Source organism: Orycteropus afer, unplaced genomic scaffold (genome assembly GCF_000298275.1).
Source record: "Orycteropus afer afer isolate SDZICR_OR568_19922 unplaced genomic scaffold, OryAfe1.0 scaffold00089, whole genome shotgun sequence".
Lineage (NCBI taxonomy): Eukaryota > Metazoa > Chordata > Mammalia > Tubulidentata > Orycteropodidae > Orycteropus > Orycteropus afer.
Window position 1 is genome coordinate 4463764 of NW_006921676.1, and position 12042 is coordinate 4475805.

General features: G+C 45.2%; 1 protein-coding gene across 1 annotated transcript in view; it reads right to left on the reverse strand.

The window, feature by feature from the left end:
- The window catches only part of TMEM255B (transmembrane protein 255B), a 226715-nt gene that overhangs the window by 2799 nt on the left and 211874 nt on the right, over window positions 1-12042 (reverse strand). Inside the window, exons 8-9 of the mRNA XM_007942404.1 lie at window positions 10624-10783; window positions 4840-4983 (exon numbers count right to left, since the gene is read on the reverse strand). Coding sequence (XP_007940595.1) covers window positions 4840-4983; window positions 10624-10783 — 304 coding nt within the window. The remainder of the gene's footprint in view (window positions 1-4839; window positions 4984-10623; window positions 10784-12042) is intronic.

Genomic DNA, 12042 nt, shown 5'->3' on the forward strand with positions numbered 1-12042 from the left:
AACTGTATGTTGCTGTTGTTGTTATGTGCCATCGAGTCGGACCCGACTCATAGCGACCCCTCCTTGGGTTTCCGAGGCAGTATCACCATAGAAGTAGATTGCCCCATCTTCCTTCCGAGTAATGGCTGGTGGGTTTGAACAGCCAGCCCTCTGGTTAGCAGTCAAGTGTCTTAGGCACTATGCTACCAGAGCTCCCATATAACTGTATATAAGCATATATACAATTTATAAGCTGTAGTGCCTAAGGCATTTGAGTGCTAAGCAGAAAGTTGGTGGTTCAAACCCACCAGCCACTTCATGGAAGGAAGAGTGTGCAGTCTATTTACGTAAAGATTTACTGCCCAAGAAATCCAAAGGGGGTTGTCATTAGTCAGAATCAACTCTACGACAGTGAGTTGGGTTTTTTTGGTATACAATTTATATCCATATAAAACTTTGCCTTCCAGGATCTGATGACTCCAAGCCTGCCTTCCTCCTCTGTCTTTCTCTCAAAGTCACCTCTCTTTCTGACAGCAGGAGGAACAAAACTAACCTTTATTGAACTTACTCAGGTCTTCAGGTTGCCTCGTGGCCTCTGTCCCCTGAACACGTGTGCTCTGTCTACACTGCATATGAACAGCCTGACCATGGAGCTAAACTGCCCCAGAGAGACAGGGTCTTCACCAAGAACAGGCTCTCCTCAGGCAGGTGATTCCCATCAAAGGAACAAACAAGACATCTCCTTATTAACAGGACAGGAGCTAAACCTCTGCTAGTAACCTTATTTGATGCCAGACCCTTCTCTGTATTTTATTTCCTTCCTGGGGCGAGCAGCTAAGAACAGGACAGAGCTTTGGCCAAGAAAAATGAGTTTCCTTTAAGTTTTTCTGTTAATAACCACTCAAAACAAACCTGCCAAAGAGCTGTCTCATCCCCTATCTATTTTGTGAGCATATTTTTGTAGCTAATGATTTCCACAGAACACTTAAAATATTTCCTTTCTATCTCTGGTGGGTCAGCTGAAACTGAAGCATCAATTCTGTCATTTTTTTTTTCCTAAGGAACCACATGGAGTCTCATTCAATTTGTCCTCACTTCAGAAATCTGATTATTAATGTATATGTAATTATACTCCGACATATGTTGGTGATAAAACCTGATTAAGACATAGGGACAGGAACCAAGGACTCCCTCGGGAGGATGGAGAAGAGTGTCTGCTGTTTATGAAAAGCTAAAGGTTCCCAAAGATGGATGAAGAGAGAAGCAGCATGGTGATAAAATGGATCACTTCACAAGCATCCCATGAGTCCATGCTTTATTGATGAAAGATCCTCTCCCCCATGTCCGCTCACTCCCACAGGAGCAAAATTCCCCTCGTCTACCTAGGGCAGGAATGGTGTCAGCTTCCTCTGAGAACAATGTTACCTCCTGAAGCCTAACAATCTGCAGGAGTAGACTACTATGCCCAGCGTTTGAAGCAAGAAAGTCAGGGATCCAAAATCAGGACTCAAACTTATAAGCACTCTGGCCACTGCTGCTTTTCTCAATGACTGAGATCGGCAACCGACTGTGGTTCCCAAGGGGCCCTCACACTTAGCTGAGCCAGACCCTTCACAGCAATGCTTGCTGGCGTCCCCACACAGACAACATCAGAAATCACAGAAATGACTAGAGAGAGGTGTCAGCTGGTGCAAAGCCAGCAAAGATTTTAAGCAAAGGGCCCCAGTGGGAATGTCTTCCCTTTCTTGTTGAGAAAGTCCAGTTCCAATCATGAAAATGCCCTCAGCACAGTGTCACAGTGGACACATCACCATTTCTTCATAACTTCTTGTTTTTTCATGTAGTATGGGGAGAGGTTGCTTAGGTTTCTGATACTGATGTGGCCAAAGTAAATGTAAATTGTGGAATAGGCCAATAAAAACCATGCTTCTGGGAGGTGGGTGTGTTTCTCTATGTCTGCATTTCCATGCTAAGATGCTTGGTATCAAAGATGGCCAAATCAGCTAAGTTGTGGCACCACCCATCCAATCCACCATTCCTGGAAAAGCACACACCTAGAGTGTAAGTCTAATGTTTTATATTTGCAAATGTATCCAGACTGAAGAAGATGAAAGTTGGCTAAGCAGAGGCGCCAGCATCCAAGCGAAGGTCTACAGTGACATGATCTGTCCCACGGTGGGGACCAGGGAAAGAGGACTTCCTCAAGAAGGGGATATAGATATAGCTCCATGAGCAGATGAAGGCTCCTGAACTATAGTTCTCAACATTTCCTGGAAGGGCTTGCTGTGCCTCCAGGAAGGCTCTGTCCTATGGTCCCAAGGGGTGATCCTAACACCTCAGGAGGGACCACTGCCAGTGGTTGTTGGTGGCGCTCTAATATGTCCTGGGCTGGGTTGCTGGAGACAACTCTTCTTTCTGAACCTGGGGGAGAATTCTTTCCTGGAATTGTCCAGAAAGGGATAAGATTTATTTTAGAGCCAAGTCATGTCCTGGTGCAGACAGAGGGTGCTATGAGGGGATCTTATGTCCTCTGAATACAGAAATCTTCCCATGGGTCCTCCACAGGGGCCATGGCTTACCAGCAAAAAACACAGCCAATACCCACTCACAACCTGCTGAGTCACTAACTGACTGATTGTCCACCATGGAGGAGACCCTCAATGCAAAATCTGCAAGGGATCACCTCATGGAGACCAGATATGCTCCTGGAGGCTCCTAGGTGAGGCTGCTGCTTCAGCTTCATCTACTGGGAATTCTACATCCAGGGGCCACAACCACTAGTTTTACTTTCAAGGTGAGTGGAAGAAACTAAGACCCAGAGAGAGAAAGGGACAGGCCCCTGTCCACACTGAGGTAACAAATCCAGGAGGTCTCATTTCTCTCTACTAAATTCACACTCAATTGGCTTATCCTTAGAAGTGAAGATGAAAACAGCCTCTCCCAGCCTGCTGTCCACCCCCAACACATACATTCTGGACTTCAGAGAGTACGGTACCCACCACACACCTCCTCCAACAACACATGCTAGGTTCCCCACCTTTTCTACATAAAGTCATTGCCATGGAATTTCCTCCCCCTCTTACAGGGTGGCAAACTGAGATAGTTACTGTGTCTTTAAATAATAAAGGGAACTTTCCAGAGAATGAGGAACTCTCAGGCCAACTAGCAGCCCTTCCACAGAGAAGAACACTTTTCATGATGACTTTCAGATGCAGGGATTAAGTTCATCAGAGGAGTCCCTCATGGCTCAAATGGTTAAGCACTTGGCTACTAACTGAAAGATTAGTGACTTGAATCCACTCAAAGGCACCTCAGAAGAAAGGCCTGGCAGTCTATTTCCAAGAGGCCACAGCCATTGAAAACCCCACGAAGCAATTCTACTCTGAAACACATGGGATTGTCATCAGCTGGAATCAACTCAATGGTAACTGGTAGTGGTTTTAGTCTATCATAATTCCTGCTCAAATTGGAGAGTTGGTTTAGGGTCACAATATTAGGGAGGCTCACAGACCTTTATGCTGGATAGTCCACAGCTGGTAGGTTTCTCAAGCCCTTTTTCTAAAAGAGCCATATTTCTAAGCAAGGTCTTACTTCCTGTCAGTGCAATTCATCAACGGGTGATGGCCTCTTTGAGCAAATAACTCCATAAAACATTACCTGAACCTAAGCCTCCCTCATTCATCCACAGGCCTTTCTGAATACAAAAACATAATACTTTATGTATTTTAATACATGTAAACTGTGTAGAATTAGACCTGGTACACAGAGAGCACTGTGTATGCATATGTTGCTGTTATTGGTAAAATAAGTGGTGCTAAATCAATCTATGTAAAAGCAAGTCCTGCCTCCCACTCTAAAATGAAATCCTCGATGAGTTTGTCTGTAGCAGTGGTTCTCAACTGCTTTTGCCCACCAGGGGACATCTGGCAATGTCTGCAGACGTTTTTGGTCATCACACACTGAGGTGGGGGGCAGGGCTACTGGCATCTAATTGGTAGAGAACAGAAATGCCACTAACCATTCTATAATACACAGACAGCCCCTCACAACAAAGAATCATCTAGTCCAAAATGTCAATAATGTTGGGATTGAAAAACTGATCTAGAGTCAGTAAGGTGACATTTGACTAAGCAGAGTCTATATCAACAACCACAGTCACAAACTGAGGCTTCCTAGCATATAAAAAAGGAGCTGAAACCACTAATGGAAATAGAAGAGCAAAGCAAATGCTACTGTATAAACAAGTTTCATTCCTACTAAATATCCCCTTTCTATAATAGTCCCCAAGGCAAATTGGTCAATAGCAATATATTAGGATGAACCATATGAAATTGCTATTTTTGCAAGTAATAATTGGTTGGATGTTGACAAACTTACATGGTACAAAATATTCAAAACTTTGTGTTGTGCTCACAGAGCATCCAGCTACCCAGGCAGCAGGGGTTGAGTCTTCAATCATTCTAAGAAACTACAAAGTCTGTGGTGACCAATTCATGGGTTAGCAAAAACTAGAAGCTGGAGGAACAAAAATGGCTGTATCACTAGGGCCACATAAAGGAAACAACATCTGACATACCAATCTGGTAATAAAATTGTCCATGCAGTGCTATTCAGCGCCTGAAGAAGAGAGCCTATGGCTGGTAGGATAGCGTGATTGTCACTGCAATGTCTTCCCTCCTATCATCCCAAACCCTTGCTAATCAATGTTGGCTCTACCATCTGTCAAGTTAACTACTTGGAAGAGGAGGGGCCATAGGACCATTCCTTTGTCTTACTCCAACCCCAAACCTCCCCACTCCTGATTTGACATGCCTCTGTCTTGAATGCCATAAATGTAAGCACACTCACTAGGCACCATACCTGAAGAGGCAAAGGGTAGGACGAGTATGTTGGGACGGTTGCTGGCGATGGGCAGAAGCCTGTGTAGGCCAGGATCTGCTGGGCAGGATTGTAGAGGATCTGAGGAGGAGAGGATGAGCTGTAGGCCAGCGAGGACAGAGGGACCTGCCACAGGAGATGGAGATGTGTCAGTCAGCACTGAATGGCCAAAGAAGCATTCGGCTTACTTTTCCTTTCAAAAACAACTCCAATGCCACATACCACAGAGCTGGCCTTATAGTCTATCCCTCTGACTCTGGAAAAATAGCATTTTCAAGTCACTTAAGAGTAAAATTCTGCTGAGGGTAAGATTCCAAATATTCTTTGAGATCAATGGCTCTCTGATTTGAATTAAACTGCCTAAAAGCTGGGCTTAATTTTTTAATTTTTATTTCTTTGTCCATGGAGTCCCTGGATGGTACAAATGGTTAAAAGGAGCCAGGGATCTTCTGTACAGCTAGAGGCCTGGGGGCTTGGGGCAGAGAAGGGGATGGCAAACTGGAGAAGATTACAAGGCTCCATCAGATTAAGAAGGAGCTCTGGTGGCATAATGCCTAAGGCATTTGATTCAAACCCACCAGCCACTCCTTGGAAGGAAGATTGGGCAATCTACTTCCATAGAGATACTGCCTCAGAAACCCAAGGAGGGGTTGCTATGAGTCAAATTGACTTGATGGCAGTGAGTTTTGGTTTTTTTTTTGGGGGGGTGGTATCAGATTAAGAACATTGGACTAGCTAAAGCCTCTCCTTTGCTTAGAGCTTGCATTGTTGCTGGGTTTGGGGGAATGTCAGGACCAGGGCACTTTGTCTCAAGCTAGGACCACAGATTTGCACTTGAAATGCACCTAACAGGGCCTCTTTCTATACAGTACCTGACCCTTTCTCTATCCAGGTGCCCCAGTGAGCACAGGAAGGCTGGGAAAAGAGCTCTAAGGCCTCTAGATCTGGAAAAGGCAGCCAGGACCAATGGTCATTAGTCATCTGCCTCTTTTGAATCCCTCTTCTATAGCCATGCCTCTGCTCCTATCCACTCTCAATTCCCATTTTCAAAGACTTAAAAATAGAAACTCAATTTTTCAAAGAAAAGGCCTTTTCTCTGAATTGATATTAATTGGAATTTCTGTCCTACAGATTTGTCTCCCTTGCCCTGGCTTAGGATCAAGTCATCGGAATGTTGGCCCCTGTACTAGTCCCAGCTGAGAAAGTCCCTCTCTCTAAAATGAGGCCATTGTACTAAATCTATTTTCTCAAATTTGGCTGCAATGAAAATCCCTTGGAGAGCTCTTTCGAGTCCCCATACCCAAACAAATTGAATCACACCTCAGGGGCTGGACCCAGGCACTAAACTTGTTTAATACTTTGGAGGAATGAGAAGGCTGGGGTGGCGACCAGCAGGGCCAGTACAAGGCAGAGAAGGGGCATGAAAGCAAGATGCCAAATGAAGGCTAGAAACACAAGAGCAGGAACCCAGCAGCTGAGGCGTCGAGAGTGACCCCTCCAGAGAAGCCCTGGAGGCGTGGGGAGGAAGCAGCACTGGGTTTCTCACCATACACAGAGGGGAACAGAAGGTAGCAGAGACATTCGAAACATCAAATGAGCACAATGATTGTAACAGAAGCTACCATGTTTAGAGCACTCACCACATCCAAGGCACATTCCAAGAGCCTTCCCAGTTCTAACTCATCCTATCCTCACAACCAGCCTATGAGAAAGCACTGTGAAGATTATTACCATTTTTGGTGCAAATGGTTAACAGACTTAGCTGTTAACCAAAGGCCAGAGGTTCAAGTCCACCTAGAGATACACTGGAAGAAAGGCTTGACACTTTCTTTTGAAAAATCAGCCATTGAATATGCAGTTGAGTTCTACCCCCGTGACATACATGGGGTCATCATGACTCTGAGTCAACTTTATGGGAACTGGTGTTTGTTTTTCACAGTTGCAGAAACTTGAGGCATGAAGTCGATAAGTAATTTGCCCAACACTACATTGCTAGTAACTGGCTTAGGATAAATGTGAACCTCTGCTGTCTGGTTCCAGACCACCTGTTCTCAAGGGACCTGAAGTGTTACCATATAGGTGTAAAACAATGATGTAAACAGGATGATGGAGAAGCTATACAGAGAAACAGGGAACTCTCTGGGGTGTGAGAGGCAGCTTCTCAGAGGGAAGCTTGTTCTCTGCTCACTGGGCTCAGGATAGTAGAAAAGAAGAGACAAGGAGTGATTACAGGTAGAAGGCAGCGCAAGTGCACAGAAGCCCACGTCTTCTTTGGGGAATGGTGTATAGTTCTGTATTAAAAGGTTGCAGAGTGTAGTGGGAACTGGCAGGAGATAATGCTAGGAAGACAGATTGAACCTAGACAATGAAAGGTCTTGAACGATGAACTAAATAGATTAAGAAGTCACCAAAGGAGTCTCAGCCAGGGAGGGACATGATCAGATTTGCATTTCAGAATGTCTCCTTTCACAGCCTTGAGGACTATGGTTGAAGCTGGAGCAGAGAAACCAGTCAGGAGGCAGGGGAGGAGACAGGGTGAAGAAGGCCTGAACTGGGGCAGTGACCCTCGGGATATAAGAGGACAGAGAGCTAAGAAATATCGAAGAGTTTGAATCCCTAGCAAGATGTGGGGCAGAAAGATGGAAGATGATGGAATTTTTCTGGGCCACATGACATTCTTTCTGGGTTATCAATCTTGGAGGCTGTTCTGCTTACCTGAACACCCATCCCAGGTGCATCAGGGAGGATAGGAGTACCTGCCCAGCCAGCCAAAGCCACCAAATGAACCCTGTCAGTCACTGAGGTAACAGCTGGCTATCTCAGGCAGAGTCTTCTCATCCCCTGTGTATCCTCACTCCCTCTTTAGCTTCAAACACTCCCCACACACTCCTGTACCTGCATCCACATCTGCGGAGGCCACCTGTCCTGTCCTCCAGACACACATGTACAGGTGCAGACTAGGAATTTCTACCTGCTTATCCTGCAGGCACCTCAAACCCAACTTACCAATCCTTCAAAACCTGCTTCTTTCCTGTCTGCATGAATAGCTTGCTACCACCCAGTCTTCCATGAGGGACCAAAACATTTTGATATACAAAACATTTTCATACACAGTAAGGCAGCCTCACTCTCTAGAAAGCTGACTGTCTTCTCTGTAGTGGATGCTGGGGAGGTCTGTTTCTTCCTTCTGTCCCCTCACTCAAGCTTGCTTTCATCATCTGTGTGAGTATATGCATCTCCCTTTGTCTTTCCCATGAGGACTTCAGCTTGCCCATCCATCTTAGCTCCTCAGCCTGGGCTGAATGAGGTTCCCCTGCTATGAGTGATTGTGAGGAGACCACACTTGGGACACAACAAGACTATCCATCTGTACTTCTCAGGACCTGGAGACTCAATAGAGCTCCTTTTCAGAACTATTATATAATCCATGGGCAAGGGCATTTTATACAATGATGTATGGGATTACTATAGGTAGGGGCTAACTCGATGGCAACTAAGAGTACACCTTATCGGGTAGAGGAGAGCATTAAATTAATTAATTGTAAGGTGCTTAAAACAGGCCATATTCAAGCACTGACTGGGATCTTAAAAGCTTGCAACCGACTTTCTAGATCCAAAAACGGGTCTCTCCTCATCCAGAGCAAAGAAGAATGAAAAAAATCAATGCAAAAGTTGGAAACAAAGAAGAATCACCGGTAGTTGGAAAATTTGGCCTTGGTGACAGAAATAATGCTGGAACTCGCATGGTAGAATTTTGCGAGACCAACCACTTGTTCATTGCAAACACCTTTTTTTCAACAACCCAAATGGCGGCTCTACACGTGGACTTCAGATGGAACACACAGGAATGTCTGCAGTTGTTTCTCTTCAATTTGAGTGGTGCCACATCAGCAAATGGAGGTCTCGAAAGCTTTACGTTATCCATAGGAGTAAGGTTGGGTTTACTCAGATGATGCAACTCTTTCCCAGTCCTATTTTGAGAGCCTTCCAACCTAACCTGACTATTCATAAAGTTGCACAGTAATGTTTCAAACAGTGTTTCTTTGCTATTCATAAGGTTTTCCCTGGCCAATTCTTTGAGAAGTGGATGGCCTCTTCTTTCTTCCTAGTCTGTCTCAGTCTGTAAGCTGGGCAGATACCTGTGCACTATGTGCATCTCACTGGGTTTGAAACACCAGTGGCTCAGCCCCAAAACTCACATCAACACGTCACCACAGCAGGACAAACTGACAGACAAGTTTGTCTCCCTGTTAGAAACCTCTTGTACCACCCTTACCTGGATCCCTGTGGCTGACTGCTTCTCTGTCCAGGTTCCTGGTTTTTAATCCCCTTTCTCCCACTCTCCCGCTTTGCTGCCTTGGGCATGCCTGAGTTCCCTCTCCTCACCTGGATCCCTGCAGCTGACTTTTTGAAGAAAATCAAAGATGCATGGAAATAATGAGTCCAAGCAACTGGTTTACCAAGTGATCCTCAGTCTATACGACTATGAGACCAGAAGAACTAGATGGTGCCCAGCTACCACTGTCAACCACTCAAAGGGGGATCTATGTAGGAGATCCTGGATGGAGTGGGAGAGTGGTGTGGAACAAAACTCAAAATCATGAAAAAAAAAGGGGGGGAGGGGGAGACCAGGTTTGCTGGTCTGATAGAGCCTGGTGGAACTTCTGAGACTATGGCCCCTAGCTACCCTTCAGGTCTGGAATTGAACCCACTCCTGTGGGTTCCAGGCAAACAGAAGACAGGCATATGAGCTGAACATTTTCCACTAGGAAGATATACTCCTTGGAGAGATCAATCATGGGAGAATAGAGGGCTGTGTATGTACAAGGCGGCAGCTTGAGGGGCTGGGAGTGCATGGGAGGGAAGGACGCTGAACATTTTCCACTAGGAAGATATACTCCTTGGAGAGATCAATCATGGGAGAATAGAGGGCTGTGTATGTACAGGGCGGCAGCTTGAGGGGCTGGGAGTGCATGGGAGGGAAGGACACAGGGAAGAGGTAACTATGAGGAGGAAATGGGAGGGGAGCTGTTGCATTGTGGGAAATTGCAGTCAATGTTGTGAGACAAAGTGTATGCAAGTTGCTGTATGGAAAGTGAATTTGCTTTGTAAACTTTCACCCAAATCACAATAAAAATTAAAAACAAAAACAAAAACAGGCCATACTTCCACAGTAAATACTCAGCAAATCCCAGGAGCTCTGGTAGCATGGTGTCTAAGGCACTTGACTGCTAACCAGAAGGCTGGTGGTTCAAACCCACCGGCCACTCCTCGGAAGGAAGGTTGGGCAATCCTACTTCCGTAGTGATACTGCCTCGGAAACCCAAGGAGGGGTCGCTATGAGTCGGGGGCGACTCAATGGCAAATAACAACAATAGTATCCCTGGTGGTGCAGTGGTTAAGGCATTCAGCTGCTAACCAAAAGATGGGTGGCTTGGACCCACCAGCTGCTCTGAGAGAGTAAGATGAGGCAGTTTGCTTCCATAAAGATTTACAGCCTTGGAAACCCTATGGGGTAGTTCTACTCTGTTCTACAGAGTCACTATGAGTTGGAATTGACTTGCTGGCACTAGGTTTCATTTTTTTTTTTTTTTTTTAATAGTATCTATGAACCTCAATTTTCTCACTTGTAAAATGAGTTTGATAAGACCTACCTTGCCCAACTCTGAGAAAATGGACCTCAAAGCCCCTTGTCCATTGTCGAGTATGCTAGAAATGACAATGTTATTACTTAATACAGAGAAGAGAAAGAGCCCTTCGACTCACCATGTCCTTGAAGGCCCCTAGAACTGCTGCTGTGACGATGCCTAGGAACAAGCCAATGATGTTCAGCACTGTCGATGTCCACAGCAGCCTGTAAAGGTGGATCACGTCCTGACAGCCACTCACACCAACAAACTCATAGTAGCTCATAGAGTGCTCTGTGCTGCATATGAAGGAAAATAACACCTTTATCATCGCTATTATGCTTTGCATAGTATCTCCCTCAAAAGAAATGTTGAAGTTCTGATCCCTGTACCTATAAACATGAGCTTGTTTGAAAAGAAGAATTTTTTTTTATATATACATTAATGAGGTCATACCAGAGTCGAGTAGTCCTAAACCATATCCCTTGCATTTAATATCTTAAAAAGGAGCGGAATAGACACAGACACACACAGAAGAAAGACATACACCATATGAAGAGCAATCCGCAAGGCAATGAATGCCCAGGATCACTCAGGGCTACCGACAAGGAAGGAGCCTGCCCTAGAGCTAATGCCCTGAATTCAGACTTCTAACTTCCAAAACAGGAAAAAAATCATTTCTGTTCTTGAAAGCCACCCACTTTGTGATATTTTTGTTACAGAAGCACTAGGTAACTAAGACAAGAGCTATTTCGTATTTTAAAGTTGTGACTAGATAACCTTACAAGACTAAAGAGATGAAGAATTGAGTGTTAGAATCAAATAAAATTTTTGCTGCCAGGACCACTTTCTCTGAATCCAGAGAAGCTGCATGTCATTGTCCTGCAAATGGTCTGAGTGGCTCTCTTGGTTATGCAAAGTTTGGACGTCAGACAACCTTAGTGAGTTTGGCTTGGCTGCATTCCCTGAGCCCACTAGTAGGCAAAGGAACTCAGGGCCTCTAAGAAGGAAGGAACACACCCAACACCCAACAACCCTCTTCCCTGAAATTCAGAGAAATTGGCCCATATCAGGGCCTGGGCAGATAAAAGAGTAAAGAGGTCCCTGTCATTAAATTACCTTGATGATAGTGATGTTGGGGCTGATATCTTGGACCTGGCAGGATATAAAAGCTGATGTCTAAAGTTCATCTTGTCCCTCCCACCCTGGCTGGGCATGGCACTGTGAAACCAGAGGGACCCAAGTGTGGCACAGTGATGGCCCTCGAGGTCTAGGATTGTTCTCCCTTAAAAGACTATGAGGTAGCTCTGGTGGCATAGTGCTTAAGGCATCTTCCTGCTAACCAGAAGGCTGGTGGTTCAAACCCATCATGGGAATAACCACATCACAACAGCTTAAACCACACAGAATTGTGGTCCAGCCAAGTTGACACACTTCCTCAGAAGGAAGGCTGGGCAATCTACTTCCATGGAAATACCTCCTCAGAAACTCAAGGAGAGATCACTATGAGTTGGATCAGTCTTCACGGCAGTGAGTTGGGTTTTTTTTTTTTTTTTTT